The sequence below is a fragment of the Phascolarctos cinereus genome, unplaced genomic scaffold, assembly GCF_003287225.1.
Source record: "Phascolarctos cinereus isolate Bilbo 61053 unplaced genomic scaffold, phaCin_HiC Scaffold_4;HRSCAF=312, whole genome shotgun sequence".
Classification (NCBI taxonomy): Eukaryota; Metazoa; Chordata; class Mammalia; order Diprotodontia; family Phascolarctidae; genus Phascolarctos; species Phascolarctos cinereus.
The window spans coordinates 63,133,203-63,158,989 of NW_027555847.1; the positions used below are offsets into that span (position 1 = coordinate 63,133,203).

At 43.3% G+C, this 25,787-nt stretch overlaps 1 protein-coding gene across 7 annotated transcripts in view; it reads right to left on the reverse strand.

Annotated features, from left to right (window-relative positions):
- The window catches only part of IQSEC1 (IQ motif and Sec7 domain ArfGEF 1), a 303,399-nt gene that overhangs the window by 23,005 nt on the left and 254,607 nt on the right, over positions 1-25,787 (reverse strand). For all 7 annotated transcript variants that reach the window (XM_020981235.2, XM_078152246.1, XM_020981238.2 and 4 more), the window contains exons 4-8: positions 16,408-16,569; positions 12,196-12,318; positions 10,682-10,848; positions 3,843-3,982; positions 1,139-1,168 (exon numbers count right to left, since the gene is read on the reverse strand). In XM_020981235.2, the coding sequence (XP_020836894.1) occupies positions 1,139-1,168; positions 3,843-3,982; positions 10,682-10,848; positions 12,196-12,318; positions 16,408-16,569 (622 nt within the window). The remainder of the gene's footprint in view (positions 1-1,138; positions 1,169-3,842; positions 3,983-10,681; positions 10,849-12,195; positions 12,319-16,407; positions 16,570-25,787) is intronic.

Below are 25,787 nucleotides of genomic sequence, written 5' to 3' on the forward strand. Positions count from 1 at the left end.
GCTGGCCTGGGTTACCCCTGAGGTTCATTCCAATGAAAAGATGCTGTGACTAACGTCTATATTTTCCAAGTGAGGAATCTAAGGTTCTTCAAGGTCTGGTAACTTGCCCAAGGTTACATGACGAAAAAGTTAGACCACCAGAAAGACAAGACTAGTACCCAGGTCTCCTGACTCCTAACTGAATGTCCTTTTTAACTTTCTGCTTTAGGGGGAAAAGGCTGCAGGGAGTCACCCCCACTCTCTTCCCATGTGACCAAAGGCATGTATGCCTGTCCCAGATGGCAGGATGGGGGTTGTAAGGTGTGACAAAACAGGGCGTGAAGGGCCCCAAATGCCCGCATGCACTATATGCTAAGTTCTGACCTAACCAACCACAGGCTAGCATATAAAAACTACCATCCCTTTGAGCGTTACTAGGTGCTTAGGTCAGGGTGGGAAATAATAGTAGCTGATATTTATGTGGTGTTTTTTGGTTCACAAAATACTACGTCATATGATCAGTCTTCCATTGCATAAAGAAGACATCCGTGACAACCCCTCATTCCCAGACCAGAGAAAGCTCAAGAATAAGAACAAGGAGGTATGAAACTCTATTGATAAGTCTGTCTCCACCAGGAGAGCAAGGCATAGCAAAACAATCATGGAGAAAAGTCAGAGAATTTTTATGAGAAAAAAGACCAGCTTAACTGTAGCCTCTGAAGCCAAACAATTTCTATATGCTGTTTGTAGGGTTATTTGTTTCCCAGGCCCCATTCTTCAGCCTGAACAGCCAAAATTAAGCACCATTTGAAGTGATGCCTGTCTGGATGGTAGTCTCAGCTGACCGGGGCAGGTTTCTCTCAGCCACTGCACTCGACTGTGTACTGACATTGGATAAAAAGAGGACTCCCCAACTCAAGAAATCTCTGCTGGGCCAGCAAGAGTCATGTGATTTTGTAAAGAATCCACAGAAGCTTTAGGCTAGGAAAATTAAGACAAACTCATTTCTGGTAAGAAAATTAACTGAAGCTGCCAACACTTGGGATAAGACCATATTCCAGAAGAAAGTGCTAGAGTAAATAAGCAAACGGGCAAATGACACGATTACTCTATCTTGTGTGGAGTATAGTCACGAATCAATAAGAAGAGAGATACCTACACAGCCAAGTCCATGATGCAGAGATCCAATCTATAGGAGAAAATACAGATGTGTTAAACTCCCAAAAGATACATCGCAGCAACTACTTAGTTCTATTTCAATCTAGTCTTGTTAAAATAATTAAGGATTCCACTTGATTGAATGAGTAACCCTGGGAAAGTCACTTCCCCTTTCTGAGTCTCAGTTTCCCCATTTATAAAAATGATGAGGTTTCTTTCGATGAGAACTAACCTTCCTTCCAACTTGAAAATGCTATGCTATGTTTTCCTGGAATAGCATAAGGAATGTGTCTTACAAACTCAATTCGATATACAAATGAGCTCTTAATCACACTTTTACATCAGTCCCAATGTAACTATAAGCCCTAAATGCCACACGTGCATGTGGTACTTTATTAAGGAAAGCAGCAGGACACAGGGGAAAGGGGACTGACTTTGAAGCCAAAGGATGCTGTGTTCAAATCCTGCTTACTACCTGTGTGACTTTGGACAAACCACTTAGCCTCCTTTGGCTTCACTTTCATTATCCATAAAATGGAAGAGCTAAACTAGAAGGTCTCTGAGATATAACCCTGCGGCCCCAAGTCCTAATGCCAAGGATCTTGGGTAAGTCCTACTGCTGTAGTTTATTGGGCAAATCTCTTAATTTCTCTGAGGTAATCTCACTTATGAAATAAATGAAGGGGTTAGGTATGAAACAGAAGAATTAAGGGTAAAAGTGTGGTGAACCTGGAGTCAGAGGAACCAACTTTGAATCTCAGATCTACCACCAGTGTGAACTCGGGCAAGACCCTTAATCTTTCTGGGCCTCGGTCTTCTTCTCTGTAGAATGAGGGATTTAAATCTGGTGACCTCTAAAATCCCTTCTTGCTCTAATAACCCTTGATTTTATCATTCGACATCCTTGTGATTTTCAGAAAGGGCTAGGAATACTCTTAGCAACACAGCTAATTAGAAGCAAAGTCAAGGTGAGGGCAGAGAAATTATTTCAAATGGAGACTGTGCTGCCCCATCAGCCCTTTTGGTACATAAAGTTCTCTAGGTTCTCAAACCACAGGCACAGGTAGGTTTTTTTTTTAATGCTTGGAATCATGACGGAACATTTGGACATCTTTTGAATAAACCTGTAATAATCAATGTAGAATGTCATGAAGTGTTCCACAGATATCATCAGATGTCCCTAGTAGGTAACAGATCTAGGGCAAAGGTATCAAACTCTCCCATAAAACTCCAGAATGCTGCCCCAAACCAGAAATGTTTAACAAAATAAATAAAAATTGAATATAACATAGATAATGTTTAATTTGTGTGGTTTTTTAAAGTTACTATGAAGAGGCAGGGATCCATTTCTATTTGAGTTTGACACTGCTGGTCCAGGGGACTTGTGAATGGTTGCTGAACCACTGGCTAAGTCCTTAAATTACAACAGGAAGGAAAATTGATCTTGTTCAAGTTCCACTGTGTGTTTGGGCGAAGGGAGGAATTTGCTGCTGTTGGGGTTTTTTCCTCCCCAGAAGGTATTTTCTGTTAAGTTTCTCTGGGCCTCACCATAAGACTATGCCTGATGGTCACAGAATCACAAAAATCATTCCATCATTGGAGGATCATTTCCGTCAGACCCCCTCATTTTACAGATGAAGAAGCTAAGGATCCCAGGTGAAATAATTCTTCAGAGAGTTAGCGGCCAGATACACTGTTCCAGCAGAGATGAGAATTGCCATCTCCAGTACACTGCTTTCTCCTGCATTACCCCCATGGTGGTGCTTCTCTGTTTTCAGCAATAGCCAAAGTGAAATGATTTGTTAAGCTAAGGAAACTGAAATGATGTGTTATTGGCTTCCTCCTTCCCAGAGCGAACCTATATACCTCCTACTCAGCTCCAAGTCACAGTCAATATAGAGCACTATAGGAGGGACTCAGAATGAGGTGTCATGCCTACGGAGGGGAGGAAAAAAAACCAAAATAAAACACAATTCCTCAGTGAAGGCAGAATTTTACATGGATTGGACTCTGCTGGAAAAGTGAGACCACCAGGCAATCTCAAGAAGAGTCAGTTTAGGGGAAAGGACAGTCATAGAAATTGGCAAGCATGGGTCTCAGCCAACTTTCCAAGGCTGTCTTTCCCCCTCAGAAGGGAGACTTCTGAGTTTCCCTTCCTTGGAAGCTACTTCAAGAATCAATACAGATTGCCATGCAATGGGCATCTACTGTCCTCAAGGCCTCAGTAGAACCCACCCAAGTCCCCTCGGCTTGCCAGGAGGTACCCTTGTAACCTCCTACCTGCAGCTGATACTTTACCAGTGCATGCCTCTGCCCTCAGGGGAGCTGGTCATCAAAGCTGCTTAAAATGCAGACATTTCACCCTAAACTTAGCACTGGAACAGAGACAGGCTGTATTTGCACGCATGATGAATGGAATCTTATAAATACTTATTTGAAAACGAGGAGGAAAAATTGAAAAAAAAATCCCAACATCTCACATTACAACATTTAATATTCATAACCTTGCCTCTCTTGAGGCTGTGCTATATTAGGACTGCCTGGGTCAGGGAACAATTTGTTCTTGGAGATGGAATCGCTCTGAGAGCCCTCCTGAAAAGTAGATAACTTCTCTTGTATATATGTTTTGCTCCAACTCAACTCTCCTGCCCTTATCATCTAGCCTGATTGGTACCTGGGAAGGGAGCAGTCCACGTGCCACTTACCGGCTTCTTTCCCACAATGAGCTTCTCGACCTTTTGGACCTGGGACACATGGTCCTCATTGGTTTTCAATTCCCGTTTGCGGATCCGTTCATAAATGCCAATCAGCATCTCCCTCGGGATGTCCTCTCCATCATCCACACCTGCAAGGACAGACAGTGGTGCTTGGTACAGCAGGGCTCACAAGCTGAGCCTGACTGAGGCCCTCTGATTTGGCTGCATCACTACTTAACTCCTGGCACAGACTCTATCACCTCACTCAATCTTACACCAGTTCCAAACACAGTTTTACTGGACTTCAGAGAAACACCCAGTGAAGCATTTCAAATAAGAACCAAATCTGTATGTTTTCTACAATTATTGAACCAGAATAAGGTCAGGACAGCCATCCTGAACCAAATCATTTAACCTGAGTGTGTGGTTAAAGTAGACTATAGTTACATCTGTCCTGCTTCATCTCTCTTCTAAAAGACTTTCCTTTAAGTCCCAGGTGCCCATCATGAAGAAGTTTCATCTCTAAGAGGGAACCATGACCTCTGTTTGACTTGCTTGCATTGGGAGATGAGGCTAGTTAATAACCACTTTAGGACCACTCAGTAGCATGAATCCTACCAAATGGAGGGGATGTGGTGTTTTAATTAAAAGTAAAAATGGTAGCCACAATTTCAGAGAACTCACAATGAAACATGCTACTGACCTTCTGACAGAGAGGGGATGGACTCAGAGTACAGATGGAGCCCTTTTTAAAGACATGGCCAATACAGAAATTTGTTTTGCTTGACTATATATATTTGTAACAGGGGTTTTGTTTCATTTTTTTTTTCTCAGTAGTTAAGGGAAAGACAGCAGGGGGAAAAAGTAGATTTTTGTTGATTGAAAAACATTTTTTAAAGGCTTAAAACAGTTAAAAGTGATGAAATCAGGGGCAGCTAGGTGGCACAGTGGATAGAGTTCCAGCCTTAGAGTCAGGAGCTGAGTTCAAATCTGACCTCAGCAACTGACACTATAGAAACTGGCAAGCAGCTCAGCTCTATTTTCTTTCCTTCTGATGCCACCCTTCCTAAGACTTAATCGTGTTTTTTTTTTCGCTTTTTGGTGAAGTAATCAGGGTTAAGTGACTTGCCCAGGGTCACACAGCTAGTGAGTGTTATGCATCTGAGGCCTCATTTGAACTCAGGTCCTCCAGACCCCAGGGCCGGTGCTCTACCCACTGTGCCCCGTAACTGCCCCTCTCTACTACCTCAATGACCAAGTAGGAACCTCTGGCAAGAAGGGACTGTTTGGCACTTGTACCCCAGCACAGAGCCTGATACGTAACAGGTACTTAACAAAAACCTGTTGATTAGTTGATCGTTTCGCATTTAAAGCTCTCCATAACCTGGCCCCAACTTACATTCTAGTGTTAGGACACTTTACTCCCCTCCATGAACACTACAGTATAGCCAAGCTGGCCTTCTGTTTCTCATAAAGTGCATCTCACTTCCCATTTCTCTGATATGGCATTGGCTGGCTCCCATGCCTGGCGTGCATACCCTCCTCACCTTTGATTTTTAGAATCCTAGGGTACTTCCAAGGTTTATCTCAAGTCTTACTTCCTCCATGAGGACTTTCCTGATCCCCTCCCCCACCTGCTACTGTCCCCTCCCCCAATTATCCTGTATTGCGTGTACATAGATATTATTTGTGTGCATATATATACATGTGTAGACTATTTTATGTATCTATGTAGATAGATATTCGTGGATATACACATGTTTAGACACATGCATGTTTTCTTCCCCATCTAGAGTAGTGGAGGGGAAACTTTTTTGAGGGCAGGGACTGTTCTCTTTGTCTTCTCAGCACCTGTCACAGAGCACGGCACACAGCAGGCACTTAATAAAAGCTGACTCTAAAGTTCCCTAATTTCCAGTGGCAGCCTAACTTCCAGCAACCACGGGCTAGTTACACAGATGCACAGAAGGGGGTCACCTGCTCAAGCGGGTGGGAGGGAATCAGCAGAGGCCAGAGGTTCTCTGAGAGGTTCAGAGCCATCCCGGATGATTGGCCCTCCTCCCACCAGAGTCCTCCTTCCTCCAGTGATTCTTGGCACCCATCCCTGCCCCTTTGCTCCACTGTGCCCTTCCTGGTTTATGCTTAGCCAGCCAAGATGCTGTACTTGCTGCATCTCTCTCACTCCAAATCTCTCTCCCACCCCACTGGCTTGGCACCGTGAATTTCAGCAGATCTGTAGCATTTACCCAGCCAATAAAGCCAAATAAGACACTGAACAAACATAAACACTTCTGGGGAAACAGAGGAGCATTTGGGCCCTTTCCAGAAAGTTTCCCAAGATTCAGGTTTTTAAAAATTGCTTAATAAGGCCTTAAGAAATCATTGTGTCCAGCCTCCTTCCTGCCTTCAGGGCTGTTCTATCATTTGAAATAATTCTGGGCTTGTTTTCTGGAGATGAAGTTGTGAAAACATAAAGCCCCGTGTGATTTTATCTCGGTGCACAAGAAATAGCACTGTCTGTGGTCTTTTGACTTAGGAGTAGGTGATTTTTTTGAGTCACTATAAATACTGTAAGACAAGGGAAATACAAGCATTTGCATGGGTATTTTTCCTTACTTTCAGCTCCTTTACAATATTTTTGCCCCTGGAATGACTAGATAGGGCGCTGATAGAACATTTATTAAGTGATTACGATGTAACAAGTGTAAAACTTTCTAGCCTAGTCTAATGAGTTTCAAACAGCAGCCTTCCCCATGATATAAATATTGGAGAAAGCCACTGGAGGGAATATAAATCTATCATCATCTCCAAATTCCAGGTTGCTAGATCGATCTCTCCCTACTTCACACACAACTTCACTTTGTGTGGCAGGGATGGTATTATTGATGGTATTATTCAGGCAACTAGGAAAATCCTGGCTCCACCAGTGACAAGGCTCATGATGGTGCCTGGAAAGATGCCCATGAGAACAGGGTGGGCTTTTGCCTTATCGTGCCTAGAAACGGGCCTCTACATCATACCCCTCCTTGTTTCCCCTTCCCCTTTATATATTGTCTTCCTTCATTACAACATAAACTCTTTGAAGGAAAAGATTGTTTAACTTCCTTATACTCATATCCCCAAGAGTACCTGGAACATGGTAAATATTCAGTAAATGCCTTTACCATCCATTTATCCAGCTATTTCTTTGTGCTTTCAGTTTCTCGCCCATCCAAAGGGAACTTCTTCACAATAAATGGGTGACACATTGCTATCTCGCTTTTTCTCAGCCAAACATCATAGCAGAAGGGTACACAAGAGAAGATTTAGCACTATAAGGCAGCATGGGGGTCAACTAGTGTAACCCTCGCTCCCATTTTACAGATGAAGAAAACAAGGCCCATGGAACTGAAGTGCCCAAGGTTACATAGCTAGTAAACAGCACAGCTGGAGATCAAATCCTGGTCCTCTGACCCCAAACCCAGTGTTCATACCACTAGAATTAAGGTACCAGGCACAAACCTTAGTAATGTCCTTGGAAGAAGACAGAAGGAAGAAAAAGGCACCTAAGTCAGGACACAAGACCATATGAGGCTCTTTCCCAACCATTACTTTGGAACAGTTACTAAGAGTCTAAAATATCAAACTCTAATAGAAAAAGGTCACAAATAATCAGGAACATTTTTTTTTTTAGTTTGGGAAGGAAACAGGGTAATTAGAGGGAAGGCTTTGGAGTATGTTTTGAGGGGAAGGTTGTGATATAAAAATTGTATTCATGGCCAGATAGTGGATTTTAAATTTTATCTTGGGGGTCATCAGGAGCCACTATTTTTAAAACAGGGGGTCACGTGGCCAGACTTGCACTGTAGGAAAATCAGTTTGATAAAAGAATGGAGGATGGACTGAAGCAGGGAGAGATGTGTCAGGGAGACCAACCAGAAAGCTACTGCAATGATCCAGGTTTCAGATGATGAGGGCCTGCACCAGAGTGACAGGGGTATCTGAGGAGATGAGGGGCCTTATGCAAGAGATGTTGCAAAAGTATGATGTGACTTTGGATAAGTCATGTACTCCCTTCCCCCGGGGCCTCAGTTTCCTCATCCATAAAATGGGAGGGAGGTTGAAGGATTGGTTTCTTCCATCTCTAAGTCTTACTATGTGCTTTAAATCTGTGCTTTGAAGTCTGCTGGTGCCTTCTCCTACTCAACAACAACAAAATTTACCTTGTACTTATCTTGTATATGCGTATTTATGTAATTTTTTCTCCCAACAGAATCCAAGTTCTCTGAGGACAGACTGTTTTACACTGTCTGTGCATTCACACACAGCAGGCATTTGATAAAGATGTGTTGATTAGCTGATTGGTTAGCTCCTTTGATTCTTACAAGTCTGAGTCAATAGTGCAAATATCACTCATTGTCTCAATTCTTTGGGGGTGCTTGGGGGGTATATTCCTCAGCCAATAAGTCATGGGAAAATGGGATAACGGATGTTGTGGTGGTCATTGCTAGTGATGATAAGGTAGCCCAGTCTCACGAGGTGAGGACTTCCTCAACTCTAGAGAAGCTAGACTCTTCCACCAGCCTGTCTGGGTAAAAATTCATTTCCCTCTAGAAGTTCTGGCCCCAGACTTCTGGAACCAGATACTGCTTTCTTCTTTGCTGGACCCTAGGGCACTGGAAACTTCCTCTCTAATGGCTCAGTTGTATAATTTAGGCTAATTCCCTCCTTTTACAAATAAAGGCCAGAGGTCTACAGAGGTCAGGTCTCTTTCTTAAAGAGCACAGGATGAGTCACTAGCAATGCAGGTCTCCCATCTCCCAGTCTGGGGCTCTTTCTTAAGGCATTAATTTATGGCTATCCTGCTAGAGAAGAAACACAATCCTTGATGTTGTGTGCAGCAAGCAGGCCCCTTACCCCAACCCTTCCAGTTGGTTTGGAACCATCCATCCTTCCCCAAGTGGCTACTTGTCTGCTTCTAGTTAGATCCAGTCCACAGGGAAACTCACTGCCAGTTCAATTCTCAGTTATGATAAATGAGAGGCCTCACCGAGGTCTAAGAAAAGGCTGTCATGCCTTTCCCTGGACCTACCTTTGCTCCAAGAATCTGTCCTCTTATAGGCATACCCACCACAAGGGAGAGAGACGAACTGAAAGGTACACCAATATTTTTTACTTTCTTATTGAAAAGAAAGCACTTTTCATGAAATCACTTTCAATACTCTCAGGTGTAACTAGATAAAAAGACTGATTTTTGACGGCACAATACAGGAGAAAATTATCTTCAAAAGACTAATGTTAACTAATCTCATTAATTTTGATTTCACACATTCCAAAAATTTTGATGCTTTGGACACAGGGTTGAAGTTTACCTTCCTTTGTATGAAAGTACTATGTCTATATCTATCTACTAAGTGAGTTATCACGTGTGAAGTGTTTTGCAAACCTTAAAGCACTATGTGAACGCTGTCTCTAATTATTACACACACTGAGCAACAATGGATTGCAGGAGAAGAGAAACTCTCTGCAAGAACCTTAGCAAGATTGAATTTTTATACAGTCTACAGGCTAATTATTATTTTTTTTGTCTACCTTTTTTTTTTTTTTACTAATTAAAGTACAGGCTGTAGGGATTACCTCTTGTAACAGTGTTGGGTCAGTTCTAGTTATTACATGTTCCTGACAGTAACAAAACTATGTATCCGTCCGCTAGGTGGTGCCATAGTGTGCAAAGCACTTGGGCCTAGAGTCAGGAAGACTCAAGTTCAAACTCAGCTCAGCAATATCCTAGCTGTGGGACTCTAGGCAAGCCACTTTACCGCTGTTTGCCTCAGTTTCCTCATCTGTAAAATGGGGATAATAATAGTATCTACCTCCCAGGGTTGTTGTGAGGGGATCCAATGAGATCATGTTCATAAAGCACTTAGCACAATGCTGGGCACATGATAAGTGCTATATGAATGTTATCATCATCATCATCATCATCATCATCATCACACTAGCAGCAGGAATTCTCTCTGGTAACAATGTTAGGCTAGTTTTAGATACTGTATGTTTTTTTTTTCCTTTTTTGGGGGGAGCGGGGGTAGGCAATGGGGTTAAGTGACTTGCCCAGGGTCACACAGCTAGTAAGTGTTATGTGTCTGAGGCCACATTTGAACTCAGGTACTCCTGACTCCAGGGCTGGTGCTCTATCCACTGCACCACCTAGATGCCCCATATACTGTATATTCTTGAAAATGACAAAAGTGTGCATCAAGTGGCTGGTGTTGAAGTGAATGGAGAGCTAGGCCTGAGGTCAGGAAGCTCTGAGTTCAAATCTAAACTCAGAAACTTACCAGCCGTGCAACCTTGGGCAAATCACTTAATCTTTGTTTGCCTCAGTTTCCTCAACTGTAAAAAGGGGGATAATAACAGTACCTATCCTACAGGGATACCATGAGGATCAAATGAGATAATATTTGTAAAGTACCTGGCACACAGTAGGCATTATGTCAATCCTTATTCCCTTTCCCCCATCAAAAATGTTTGCAGCAAACTGTTCTTTGACTGGGACCCCACCTTTTCCCTTGAGGGAAGCTACTCCCCAATTTTTTGCCCTTGTGTGGCCCCTGCCTTGTACTGTGCCATGCACATGGTAGGTATCTAACAAATGCTAATTGAATTGCACTGAATTTCCAAGGAAGACTAGAAAGAAGAAGGGCATGGAAACTAGAAGCCTGATGAAGATCCCCAAAACCAGGACAGGGGGGAGGGGGAGGGGAGGTGTGCCTGCAGCCCTCAGCCCTCCCTCTGGCTGAGGTGTTGGCATTTTGGGGAATGTCTAATCATGAAGGGCTGTGTCCTCAAGCCCCAGCATGGCAGCTCACCTCTCAAGTTCTTCACAAAATCCTCCAGCTTCATCTTGCGCTCAGGCTTCACGTTGGGGCTGTACATGTCTGTGTTGAGCAGGATGATGGCGAAGGCCAGGATGAAGATGGTGTCTGGGTTCCGGAACTGCCTCACCACCCCAGGGTTACAGATGCAGTACCGCTGGCTGCGGGAAGAAAGAGCAGGCCAGAGCAGGGTCGGACAGGAGGAGCCAGCACCACTGAGACCCGATGGGGCCAGAGCTCTATGGTTGGGAGCTATCTGCACAGTCAGTGTTCCCCTCCAGTCCCTGCAGGACTCACCTGAGATTCCCCCCTAAAAACATGGACGGATTTTGCATAAAATTAACCTAATCGTAAAAGGTCACATTTGCAATTCCAGGTGGGGAGCTAGTCCCTCTGCACACATATTTAAAACACTCAGCCAAAAGTGCAACCAAGCTTATGTATTTAAGAAAGGAACCACTTACATTTCGGTGGGCCAAGGCACCACAGAATCACAAAGTCACAGAAGTTAATCCCAGAAGGGACTTTAAATATTTTCTAATCTACTCTCCTTCTCTCCCTCCATTTTTATAGATAGGAAAAATGAAGCCTGGCACGGTTAAATATAAATAATTCACCCAAGGTCGAAGAGGAGCCAAGGCCTTCCGACCTTTAAGTGTTTAGAGCAGTGTGGCACATAATAGGTGCTTAATCAATGTCGACTGATTGATTGAGCTGAATCCCAGGTCAATATTCTTTTCCAGGATATCATGCAATCTCCCTCACAGTACTCTAGCCCCATGCTATCCTATGCAGAGCTCTAAAAACCTCAAATTTCAGCTCCAAAAAGAAAGAATGGTTTAGAAGAATTAGATGTAAAAGCACTGTGCCTGAGACGTGGACTTCCCCGCATGATGCAAGGTGGTGCTGCCTTTCCTGACTCCCCATCCCACCAGTTGGTAACAACCTTCCTCCTCAGATCTTGTACATAGTATTCTTTTTTGCAACTCAGGGATACTATGTAATACTCAGTACTGTAGTTATCTGTGTTTGTGTCTTACCCCTCTAGGTGACCATAAGCTCTGTGAAGGCAAAGATTGTGTTTTGTCTAAACTTTTTATCTGCTCTAATATCTGGTATAGCGCTTTTCACCCAGTCCCATAATTCTTCCACATCATTATCCTCTTCTCCCATCTCCTACCTTTTCTATTTGGCACTTAATAAATGCTTGTTAAGTGATCACTCAGCAATTATAAAGCAACTAATATAAAGAAAAGTAACAGAATGCATAGGGCATGGGTGAAGAAGAAAAGAGAATGGATAATGAAGGAGAAGACATTTGAGATTAGATTTTTTAAAAAATCAGAGTAGTCAAGGTGGACTGCAATGTGCTGGTTAATGCACTCTGATTTACTGGAGGTAAGAAAGCTTCAGAAACTAAAACCTGGCATGTCCAAACTGAAAGGGATAAACCTGGTTTAATCCATTCGCCTCTGAGCTTGGGACCAAGGAAACCTGAGCCCCCAAACCTGAATGCTTCAATGAGCCGTTCCACTTTCTGGGCTTCTCCCTGGACTCGGATGTGAGCCTGAAATTTCCTGAGTGCTTCATCCAGTTCCATGGCCGAGAAGTCCATCTCATCCACCACACAGCTGGAACAAAGGGACACAAACACATTCAATCGACCCCCTTGGGAGCTCCAGCAGCACCTCACCCAGAACATTGTGCTTTGTGTTTAAAAAACAAACAAACAAACAGTGTTATCCTCCCCTCAAAAAATATACCTTATATTTATACATGTGTTGTCTCCTCCCATTGAATGTAAGCCCCTCGAGGGCAAGAACTGTTTCATTTTTGTCTTTCTATCTCGAGTGGCAGTAAAATGGCATAGTGGATGGGGCTGGAGTTGGAGTGAGGAAGAGCTGAGTTCAAATCCTGCCTCAGACACACACTAGCTGTGTGTCTCTAGGCAAGTCACTTAAACTCTCTCAGCTTCAGTTATCCCATCTGTAAAATGGGGATTATCTGGAATGTGTGTGTGTGTGTGTGTGTGTGTGTGTGTATGTGTGAATTTTGTCAGGGCATGCACAGTTATCTTTACTTGAGTAGCACAAGTCCCTGAAATACTAGGTGCTGGAAAAGGCTGCAGATTTCCTCATTTAAAAATAAGTTCACCCTTGCCTCCTATCTTTTCCCTTCCCTCTTTTCATGACTATCTGCTAACACCGACAGGAAGGAGGAGACAACTGTGCGGACCTCAGGGGGATCCCAAGAGGACAGAAGCTAAGACATCAGTTCAAATGACCTCCTTCCATAAGTTCATTCAAAGATAATTTCCAAATTAAAAAGACTTCTCTCCTTCTCCAATCTTAAAAGTTTATCTTTTAATAATGGAACATTAATCACTGCAACTTTGGGCTGCTGACTGGAAGCCTTCGTCAGAGAAATCTAATGTTGCTTACAATGCACTTCATTACACAGTTGGTAACGGCTGGCGGAGATAAGCCCACTCTGCACCCATCTCTGTGAGAGCAAGAAGCAAGTGGGACCAGGAGGTTTTCACTCAGTATCCTTATTCAGTAAATCTGAGCCAAAAATAGAGGCCGTGATCTCTTCTGTGGAGTGGAAGAATACAGAGGGCTTCCCCCAGCCTCACATCTGTGATTCTATTTGGTGAACTTCTCCCAGACCCTCAACTACCCCGAACCGCCTGCGATGTGGCAGTAGGTGAGCTTGCTTCCTGAGGCCATGACTATTTCTGATTTAAGGACACAACAATGGAAGGATTTCCTATCAACAAAAAAACAAGTGGGGGAGGTAGGGGCAGCAGCAACCCTGGGGGTGCAATCTATCCAGAAAAGAATGGGCCAGGAGCTGGAGTGGGGGGAAGGAGCTGACAGGGATAGCCAAGGCCAAACAAAGACAAAGGCCTTACACGGGGCCAGTGATTCACCAGGGTGCTAATCTACTTTCCCCCTATACTACTTCCTCATACAATGACAAACAATACAATCAACAGAGCCCAGCTATTTGCAGATTAGACGAAAAAGGGAGAGAAATGCTGAGCAGTTAAAAAAAAAACCAAGAAGCTAAGAGGACCAGGTTGGGGTGGGGGCCTGAGAGAGGAGAGGAGTGGGCTTCTGCCCTTGTCTGAGGAAGGTCAGGTCAGATGGAAAATCAGGAAAAGTTCCTACTTATAACTGGGCAAGAAAGACTAAGGTCCTAGATTCCTGAAATCCATTCTTTGGATTCTTCCCACTCTCTCACACGTTCCAATCTATTTTTCCTCCTATTGCCAGAACTCAGGCAGGTTATAGATATTCATTCAGAGCTTAGAATTTGTGGCAAAGACCATGGGCTAAGTGGATGGGGTGGTAAGGGAGGGTGATTAGCTTCTGGATGAGACAAGAGGCTTTTAAAAGGTGAACCAAGATTTATTCTGAGCTCAGACTAGTGTTAAATGCCAGGAATTTGATCCTGAAGTGGGGAAGGGGTTGGCTGGGATGCACCTGGAAAACGAAACAAAACAAAAATACAAGAATTCAGTTTTGCTCTGGACCGAGAATTCATCCCTATTTACGTCTACACTAGATATGACCCATGCACTTCACATGCAAACTTCTATATCATGTGAACAGTTTGCTCTTGTTTCTGATTTAGAACTGCTCGAGTAGGGTTTGTTGGCTATGTCTGTCTGAGTAGATGTGTGTTTCAGGAGGAGAAGTCCTTGAGGACATGGACTATGGATTTAGCATAATCTATTACCCAAGACACAGTGCCAAATACATTGTGGGACATTTATGTAGAGCATAGTACTCCATCTCCACAGAATAAAGGGAGAATGAATTTCAGCTATAATGGAAGATATTTAAATTAATCTTCTGTACCCTTCTCTGAAAAACTTCAGGCAATTGGCTCACTGAAGTAAGATGAGGATAGAGGTGGGTGGGTGATGCAGAGAAGGCTCAGAAAGTCTCTTCAGGGCCTGGGATTTCCTTAGCCAACACATGGAATAAGGATCATGTACAGTACATACAATAGTGATGGGTCAAGGTCTTTCAGTGGCTCCAAGAAGCTGGCTCAGCAAACCATGGAGGGGCTGAATTGGCTGCCAAGTAGGCCCTGGCCAGCTCCAAATAAATGGCCTGAGATACTTAAATGCTCTCTTTCAACTTGCCCCATCAGAAAGAAGCCTGCAGTTCAAGCCTTCTCCAAGGCTGAGCTCTTCATCTGCCCCTCAAACTCCTACCGCAAGAGGCTGGGGACAATCTGTCTTTTTGGTCTAAGGGAACATTACTGGGACTCATGATACCATACAGGTGACCTCCTTTCTCTTTCTCCTTCACCACTGTCCAAAGCCTTCATGGCTCACTTGTCAATATTTTGTATAGGAATGTTCTCTGGTCAATCTGATGAGCTTACATGGTGACAAACTGTTGTCTGGGACTTAAAGGAAATTAAATGCTTGAGCTATTAAGGGTCCATTGAAAACCAACTGATTGGCTTTGGGCTAGTTTCGTGCTAGGCCAATAAAGGGAGGTCAGTTTCACAGGCAGACTTTTTTTTCTTTTTTGTCCTTTGGAGAGAACTAGAGAGAGCTAAGTATTGATCTGAGATGAGATGTGAGAGTAGCCTCTGGTCTCCGTACAGTACAATAAACCCCAACACCTTGCCTTCTTGCTCTCAGGCAGCATCTAAACAGAGGAGCTCAATGGAAGGAGAGATTCGATCTTCAAGATGTGGTCAAAGGCACCAGAGAATTGGTTCCTTGGTCAAGCTCGAGTCAGGGATGGAAACAGACCTATGCTCTCTGCTAGTAAGAACTGTCTGTGAATTGTTTCCCCCATCCTAGATGGTAAAGAGGTTAGCCAGTCAATCAACAAGCATTAATTAAGAGCCTATTATCTGCTAGGCACTGAGGTATGATAAATATAAGGGGATGGAGGGAAGACCACTAATGGCTGGAGAGGGGAAGGTGGGGGGAGGATCAGGAAAAGCTTCATAGAAAATGTTTTGAAAGAAAAGAGTTTTGAAAGAAAAGAGAGATTCTAAAAACAATGATGGAGGAGGCTATATTTAGATACTGGGCTCTGGGCTACCCATTCCTAAGGGAGGTGAGGAGGTCTTGAAATAGTAATAGCTTCTCTCCTGCTCTCACTGATGAAGTCCGATGCAGAACATAATATGATTTCATTTCCAGTGATAAATTATTGCAAAGCTTCAGAAAGAGGAAAGGCCCCCAAATGAATAGGTTTCCTCCTTCTGAAAGCAACTGCCACATAAATTCAGAGTAAATATCAGTCACTGGGAGGTCCATAAATCCCCATAAGCATTCTGCTGATCAATTCTGCTATGAAACATTAGTGCTGCTCTTGAGTAATAAAGCCTACGTGTCACAGTGAGTACTCCCGAGAAGGGCAGCGTGTATGAAGCACACACACAGTAGGAGTGATGAGATGTGTATGTTATCTCCCCTGTTAGACTGTAAGCTCCTGGAGGTCAGGGACTGTCTTTTACCTCTTAGCACAGTGTCTGGCCCAAAGCAGGTACTTAGTAAGCATTTATCGATTGACTGATGAATTGATAGAGCAAGTGGGGTGTCCCACCTCCTTCCTTTGTTCACAGTGCCCAAAATTCTTCCTGAGAATGAGCAGCACCCACACCATATACACTTTCAATCTTAGACTCAGTATATATTCCTTGCCCTTGCACTTGGGACCCCCGCCACAAATGCTACTCACTCAAGCACATCCCGGTTGAACTGTTTCTGCCGGTTCCCCAGGAACTCCCCGATCATTTGCCTGCTGAGACCCTTCCTCTGAAGGAGGAAATGAGCAACGCCCACGGGTGTGTCAGGGACAAAGCCTCGCTCAATGAGGTACTGGACTCCCTTTTCAGGTTTCCTGGGGAGAAAACAAAACAAAAACATTCAGCCTGGTGCCCCCTCAGCACAGGGACATAGGAATAACCAGATTCTGACCTACCTCTGGGCATGGAGCAGAAGCCTTGGAAAAAACCTGCCAGATCATGGTCAATGTAATTCTATCAATAAGTTTTTATTAAGAACCTGCTATGTGACAGGGACTACTATGCCTCGTATGACCTCTGGGGTCGAAGATTGACTCATCTGTTGGGCATTTACAGCCCTTCACAAACGGGCTCCATCCTAATGTCCAGCTTTAGCATTCGTTACTACCTTTCACACTCTCTATGGTCCAAGGAGACTAGCTAGACCTTTTTTGGGTCTATGCTACATGAACTATTTGTCTCTGCAGACAGAATGGGAGTTCCTAGGAGGCTAGGGGCCAGTTCTTTTTTGTCTGTCAGGCCTCACACACCTCCTGGCACAGCGTAGCTACTTAATAAGTACTCGTTGACTGACTACCTGGCTGGCTTTGCTGGTTTCTCTCTCTCTCTCCTACACCCCAGGAGAGTAAGCTCTATGAGATCAGGGGCCTTGTCTTATGTAAACTACATATCACCCCCTGATACTTAGGAGAGCACTCTGTACCTATGAAGCAAGCTTAACAAACTTTTGATGTAATTTTTGAAACTGGAGTTACCTAATCCTGCTCAGGACTAATCTGACCAGAGGGTATACTTCTATAGGTAGGAGAAAGGCTGAACCCCATTTGCCACATCCTTTACTGTGTGGTTTGAGAAAGACTAAGTTGCTTTCTCCTCTTTATCCACAGTACCTGAGGTCCTAGGGCAGCCGGATGGACAAGACAACCCTTCTGAAAGCCTTAGAATGATGAGCCATTTTCACGTGGCAGGATCAGGAAACTGTCAGAATTGTTCTACTGAAATGAAGGTTCCCCAGTGCCTCATACCAGGCTTTTCATCAGACCTTTGAGTTTCTGTCAGCCTGTCTTGTGCCTATAAGGTGGAGCTTAGGAGGAAGAATACTGCTACCTAGAAGACCACTTGTTGGTAAATCATGTTGACAGCTCCTCCAGAAAGTCCTTCTATTTGGTCTCCACTGGGAGAACAATTTCTCTTCTGAACAGGGCACTGGGGGAAAGAATCAGCATGACTGTCAAGAACATTTGTATTATGGCAATCTTGCCCTGTGAACTGGAGCCATTTCCCACCCTTTCCCTGGCGGGTGTGGGCGGGCAGAAAGCGTTCATTCCTAGGAGATGTATAGGCCACTGCCCACTGCCCCTTGGGAAGTTCCAGCTCACACTCCCCCTCTCCACACACCCCACCCCTGCCCCAGCTGTGGGGGTTGGGGTGGAGTCATAGGCCAGAAAGGAGCTGCTGGGTTCTGACTCTCCAGTAAGACCTCAAGGATACTGCACTTCCAAAAGTAAGGGGACCCGACTGTTTTTATCCAAGAACGATAACACAACCATAACCCTGTCCCCAGATGCTGTGTCAAAAGGGTCCTCCTTTGGTCCCTCTTAGTCACTATTACTGCTAATAACACATCTCCAGATACCACCTCGTCCTCAGATTCTCCAACCTCCCAATATCAAAATAATCTAGGTTTTCACAAAATACACAAACAATAACTTGGTTTTTCAAAACTCTTTCTCTGTTTCATCCCACTGGGAATATCCAAAGGCTGCTTCTGCTGCAGCTTCCACGACTGCCTAACCAGAGGTGGGGAACTTGTGGCCTTGAGGCCACATAGGTCCTCAAGTGCAGTCCTTTGATTGAATCCAAACTTCACAGAACAAATCCCTTTAATAAAAGGATTTATTCTGTAAAACTTGGTCTCAGTGCATAGGCTGCAACCAAGGACCTAGAAGGCTACATGTGGACTCCAGGCTGAAGACTCCCCACACCTGAACCATATATATTTCCAACTGGCTGTGAATTTCATTCTAGGATTTATTCAGAAAATTCCAGTTTTCTAACAACAAAGTTAAGGGCAGCAAAGGGAAATGCTATCTAAAAAAAAAAAGCAAAAGAAAACAACATCTTTTAGCATGTCTTACTGTTATACTGCCCTGAGAAACAATCCCAACACAATGTAAGCTCCTCTTCCTGTTGGTCCGGACCACTGTCCCCAAGGAAATGCAATTTCCAGGGGTGGGATTAACCTGGTAACTTCCTTTAAATTTACTGAGGTATTGAAGACTTTTCCAAATGAATCTCTCCCCTTAATAACCTATAGCACTCTGGACCATGCAACCTTGATCATTTGATTATATTCAATTTGGCACCTGATTACATATCACAGATAATTGTTTTCTAATTATTTCTTGTAAGTAAGTCTCAGTAAACTCTTCAAGGATGGAGCCTGCTATATTTTTCTATTATATCCTCCACAGTACCTTTCCCATTGAGAAAACAGTAGGCTTCTAACAAATACATGTTGCATCAATGAAATGAGTACAGAGACCTAAGCTGAGGAGAATAGGGTACAGAGTTTTGCTTTTTATACTGGATTCTAGGGAAGGGGATTCTGTCCCCAGTTTCACCTTCATGCCCATTGCAAGGATCATGGGCTAGGGTTGTATAAGCCTTGCCCAAAATTCCAGAGGCCCTTGTTGAAATTGGAGTTTGTGAGACAGACAGTCAACCTGTTTTCCCCACTTCATGGTTCTCAGATAGTAGAAAGAAGAGGAAACTCAGTGGGTGCTTGGTACAACCTGACAAACTGCCCATCTTCCTTTGTTAAGGTCCACAATCTCCTGTCGCAAGCTCAGGCCTGGGACACGACCTGGACTCCTCAGGGGGACCTCTGTCTCTGAGAACAGTGCTGGGGTCACACCCTCCCTCTAGTAAAGACTGGAATTGGACTCTAATTCTATGTGATTCTAAAACAGTTATAGAAACTGCCCTATCAATAACAGGAGGAATAAGACCACCAAATAATAATAAACAGAACTCTCACATCAGCATGTGCTTTATACTTTCCAAAGCTTTTCCAATCATCTTATCTGGTTTCCACAACAACTCTGAAATGACTTCATCTCACAAGGTCCAATATTTTACTCCAGGACATACAAGAAATGAAAGGACAAGGCAGGACCAGAACACTGTATTCTCTTTTCATTACACCAGGGAGGCATCCCAGGGTTAGCTCTTCCTAGAGGACAAGCCCTTTCCCCTACCTCTCTGGACTCTATTTAAACAAGCAGCCTGGTGTACTGAACAGGGAGCAGTCCCGGAGTCCTGAAGACGTGGGCTCAAGTCCTACGTTTGACACACACTCTGTGGGGTGACAACGGACAGGGCATTCAACCTCTCAGTGAGTCCCCCAGCCAGCTCTCTAACACTCTTAAGCTATAAAGTGGCTGATGGTTTGGTTTGCAATGGGAGAGGCAGTCTCCTAACCACAATTTCCTCACTCCAATGAAATCACAGATCCTGTTAAAAAATAAAATAAAAACTTTCAGTTAGTCTTTGTTTCAGGTATTGCTCCTCATGTGTGTTCCAATAACACCCTCTAAGTGATTTTCAAAGGTCTGTCTTGGTTCCTACTACAAGTCCTCCAACCTGAATGAATTCTCATTGGCTTTCTCAGTCTTGCTCAAGGAAGACCCCACATTTATAGACACTGCCTGGTCTCACAGGCAGAGTTCCACTCTTCGTTTCCCATCCTACCTTGGTCTCATTCATCCTAGCTGTGTGACCCTGGACAAGTCACTTTGGTCTCCACGTCCTCAACATTAGAGTTGGGCTTTGTGTGTCATAATCAGGCATTACTATTGCTCTTTAAGGTTTCTGAAGTGCTCCACATACGCTGTATCATTTGATCCTCCCATTTATGAGTACTTTACAGTTTATAAAAGGCTTTATACTCCTCAAGAGGTTTCCTATTGATAATCACATCTGAGAATCACAGCAGCCCTGTAAGGTAGCGCTACAGGTTCTATTTAGCCATTTTTACAGATGAGAAAACTGAGGCACAGGGAATTTAAACAACTTGTTTGTTCAGGGTCACACAGTGAGTATGATGGTAGCTGAGTAGCTGAGCTGAGGTTCAAAACCAAGTTCCTTAACTTTAAATCTAGCTCTCTTTCCTTTATACCATACGGTTTTCTTTATTGGAAAGATGATGATGATGATGATAACAATAGCTAGCACGTTAAGGTTTGCAAAGTGCTGTACAAATATTAGTTCATAAGATCCTTACAATATCCCTGAGAGATAAGCGTGACTATTATCCCCATATTTACAGAACAGGAAACTGAGGCAAACAAAGATTGTAACTTGCCCAGTGTCACACAACTATCATGCATCCAAGGTAGGATTTGAACTCAGGTCTTCCTGATCCCAAGCCTGGTGCTCTATCCTCAGAGACATCTAGATAACAATTTAAATGATTTTCACAGCTTTGCAATTGGCCTTTTTGTATTCCTAGGGCCTTGGCTGCCATGTTGAACCTTCGAAGTGCTTCAAGTTTACTGAGACGCTCTTTCTTTTTTCCATGATTAGTTAGCTGTTGGGTACCTACTAGGCCCTTTGCAGGGTTCTAGCAGGTAAAGCTGCAGGACACGCAGTCTTTGCCATCGGGGACCTTACAGTTCAGCAGGGGAGATAAGACAGGCACAGACGACTTGTTAAAATGGGGAACGGACAATCACAAGGTATATTTTTGTTTGGCTGCTGACGGCATCTGAACTCTTCTCAACAATTCTGTTCCATCTTTGGCTGTGATATCCACAGCTGTTCGCTTGCCATGGGAACACGGATTTAAAGCTGGAAGGTCTCGGAGACCTTAGATCAACTCCATCATTTTGTATAGCAGAAGACAAATCCAGGAGATAAGAGCACTTGCCCAAAGGCATATGAGTAAAAGGTGGCAGAAACTGGGTCTTGAATACAGTCTGAATGCAAATCTATTTCTTTTTCTCCTCTATCACACTGTCTTCCCATATTTAGATGTAGACAGCCACATTTTTCTCTGACTTCTGAAATGAGACACAAACCTATGCTTTTTATCCATAACATTTCTCCCTCCTGGCTGGCCTATTGCACGAGCCTAATTGTCCCCCCTCTCTGATCTCTCCTCCACAACTGCTAAGGAGCTAGCCTAGGGTGGCCCACATCACTTCTCTGCTCAACAATCCTCAGGGGACTCTTACTGCCTCTGGGATAAAAATGCAACTCCTCTGTTTGGCATCTAAAGCCCTTCCCAATCTGGCTCCAACCTCCCTTCCCAGACTTAGGACATTTATTATTCTCCTTTATGGCCTGCCATGATTCAACTGAACTGACTACTGACTTCCTCCCACATGGCACTGCATCTGGGGGGGTGCCCTTGGCAGAGCCCATTTCCCCAGGCTTTCAACTCCCTCCCTCATCTCTACCCGCTCAGAATCTCTAGCTTCCTTTAAAGACCCACTCAACCGAAGTGTCGATTCCCACATGGAGACTTTGCTGATTTCCCCTCACTCTGAACAACAACCTCATATTTACTTGATATATATTTTATATCTTAGATGTATACATAGTGTTTCTCAAGTCAACAAGCATTTTATTAAACATCTACATACTAGCTTCTGTGCTAAGTAAGTTCTGGGAGTACAAAGAAAGGCAAAAAACAAGCCCTGCCCTCAAGGAGCTCACAATCTAACAACCATGTACAAATGATACATACACATACATACCTACATATATGTATATACACACACACAAATATATGATAGATCCATACAACTTGTTCTGAGAGGTTTGGATTCAGTCAAAGGGCCACACTTGAGGACCTAGAAGGCCACATATAGCTTCAAGGCTGCAGGTTCCCCACCCCTGGACTAGAAACAGACCATGAGGTAGGTCTGTTTCAATTCTAAGACTTTGTGCTTTATGATTTCTCTATGAAATGGATGCATTTGCCTTAGGTCTTTATGTTCACTAATACAGAAGTTCTCTGTAATGATTTCCAAGAGGCTGAGAAGACATATCATTGATAAGAAGAAATGGGTGAAGACACAGGATTTGCAGCCAGAGGGTACCTCAGATCATGTAGTCATATGTACCATTCACTTCACAATGAGGAAAACTGAGGCTAAGAGACATCATATGACCTGCCCAAGGTCACACCATTAAGTTTCTCTTGTCTTTGTGAACATGAGAGAGAAAACCATGTAGCATCTCCTCCTAATAGTTAACATTCATATAGTACTTGAAAGAATAAAATCATTTTCCTTCCAGTAACCCTGTGAGATAAGTATTACATGCCCATTTTGCAGATGAAGAAAGTAATACCTAGAGAAACTCACTGACTTGTTCAAGGTCACATAACTCACTCTAGTGGTCAAAATGGCTTGAATAGTCATTCAATGGTCTTTTCTTTTAACCACACTACAAATGTCTCTATTGATGCAGACTGTAACCTTTCCATGACTTAAGACTTAATAGATGATTCTTCAGCTATAGTAAAACATCCGCATACACTGTCTTTTTCTAGTTGGGTAGAACCTGATAAAGCTTAAGTGCTGCTGTTACAGCCTTTGATGAACCAATGTCACCTCCACAGTGCAAGAAAGCACAGGAATGGAGCTTTTCTATAGCTATGCAAGTAGAGACTAAGAACACAATTACAGGCTGTGCTCAGGTTTTTGTACAAACTAGATTTGGGAAAAAGAAGGATAAGCTAGATTAGATACTAGGTTTAATCCAAACAATAAATACTTGCTTGGTAAAGTACTTGGTAAAAGGTGGTTACTGAGGATATGCAGATAAAAACAGAATCATTCATGCCCTGAAAGGATTTTACATTGTAATGAGGGACTAGAACATGTACACAGATAAGCAAATACAAGGTAATCTGAAGAGGGAGACCTTCTAACTAGTGGGGTTAGGAAACGAAAGACTTAAGAACTCTAATCAAATGAAGTCATAAGCCATGATTCCAGAGGACCAGTGATAAAGCATGCTACCCACCTTGAGACAGAGAAGGGATGGACTCTATGTAGAATAAGACAAACATTTTCATATAGATCCAATTTTGTCTTGCTCAGTTATACATATTTGTCATAAGGGCTTTGTTTGAATCTTTTTTTCCAATGGGGGGAGTATGTAGAAGGAACAGTGAGACTTTTATCGGGAGAAAAAAAAACCAGAAAGAAAATAAAAAGAGAGAAAGGAGGGTCATTGAAGCATTAAAAAACTTCACAGAAAAGAACAGAAAAGTCCAAAAGGAATCACAGGCTTGAAAGTTACATGTTGGATTTATTATACACTTATAAAAGCAGGCTGTAAGTAAAGAGATTCAGTTTCATGTTCAATCCTCCTTTCCTGTTTTACTACATGCATGGAAAATGTTCGTTGTATTTGGTATTTGTAGAACAAAAAAAAGAATTTTTTTTTTTAAAGGGAAAGGCTTTGCACAGGGTGTATGTAGTCCTTGGTAGAGACACTATAGTATATTTATATGTGTATAAATTCTTCACGCTGTACACATACAACACTATATACACTTGTTTGTCTCTAGATTATTAGCATTTTAGGGAAGGAATTAGCCTACTTTGACCTCTCGATGAACATCTGGCACAGTGCTAGGCACCCAGCCTTTCTTTCCAGGGAAGCTTCTTCTAATTCCACATGAGCAGAGAAGAAGGAAAAAAAGAATCTCTTAACAACCACAGGAAAGTAAGCATGAGTCTGGAGGAAACATTTCAAACTTGCCTTTACGGCTTCCAACTGCCAGCCCTCAGACCATAAGACTGGCAAACATGACAAACGTGGTGGGACTTCAGGGAAAACAGGCAGCCTTAGCACACTGTTGGTGGAGCTGTGAATTGGGACACCATCTTGGAAGGTAATTTGGAACTATGTCCCAAGAGATGTTTGTACCCACTACAGTGATACAGCTACTAGGCCTCTTACCCAAAGAGATCAAAGAAAGAGGAAAAGGACCTACACGTACAAAGACGTTTGTAGTAGCTCTTTTTTTGTGGCAGCCCAAAATTAGAAACTAAGGGGATGTCTTCCTGTTAGGAAATAGATAATCAGACTGTGGTATATGGAGGTGATGGAGTATTACTGTGCCACAAGAAATGACAAAATGGGCAGTTTCAGAGGAAACTGGAAGACATCTATGAATTCATGAAAAGTGAAGTGAGCAGAAATAAGAGAACAGATATACAATGACAGCATTATTGAGAAAAATGACATTAAAAGACCCTAGAACTCTGATCAGTGCAGTGATAAACTGTGTTCCCACATGACTGAATATGCAACAGGCCTCTCACCTCCTGCCAGAGAGGTGACTGAACTTAAGATGTGAAGACACATTTTTGGACATGGCTAATGTGGGAATTTGTTTTGCTGGACCATGCGTGTTTATGATGAGGGTTTTTTTTTTGTCGTTGTTCAATTGGTGGTGGTGGTGGACAGCAGAAGAGATAGAGTATAAATACATGTAAAATAAATGACTGTATATGAATTGGTTGTTTAAACAATAAGAGTGCGCCCTCCCCCCAAAACTGTCTTCACTACCAAGCACATGTCTTTGGGCACAAAGTAGTTACTCAAGCTATCTACATGCACTAGCTATGAAACTTGTCCAGGGGGCGTGGCCACCTCTCTTCTCTTGATAGCTCTCAAAGTCTGAGATGGAGTGGCTCCTAGAGACTCCCCCAAAGGGCTGCAACACCTCCAAAAACAGATCATATTAACACACAGCTACGGGAGTGCCACAGATGGACAAGCTGGGCTGCTAAGAAGTATTTCATGGCAGAAAGCCTTCCATGAAGGGGACAGAAAGATTGCATTCCTGAGCCTCATTTACTCAGAAGAGACTTCTGAGATCACCTAGCCCAAAGACTCTTCATATGGGGTCCATGAACCACAGATTTCAGGGGGCTTTGTGAACTTGGATGAGAAAAACAATAACATCTTTATTTTTACTAGCCTTTGGCTTCCCTTGGCAATCCTATGTTTTTTTATTCTATGCCTTTAATAATATTATTCTAGGTTTCACTAGAGAGCCAAAGGGGTCTAGCACACAAAAAGGTTAAGAATCCCCTAATCCAGTCTGGCTTTCTGACTCTGCTGATAAGAGAGGTCACCCAAGGTCACAAAGTCAGTGGCAGAGCCAAGACCAGAAGCCAGGTACTCTATCCAGTATGTTCTGCCTTCTCCTCATCTCTGCACTAGATAGGAATTTACCCAAGGGGATCTCCATGGCTGAGCCCTTGAAAAAGAAATAGCTACT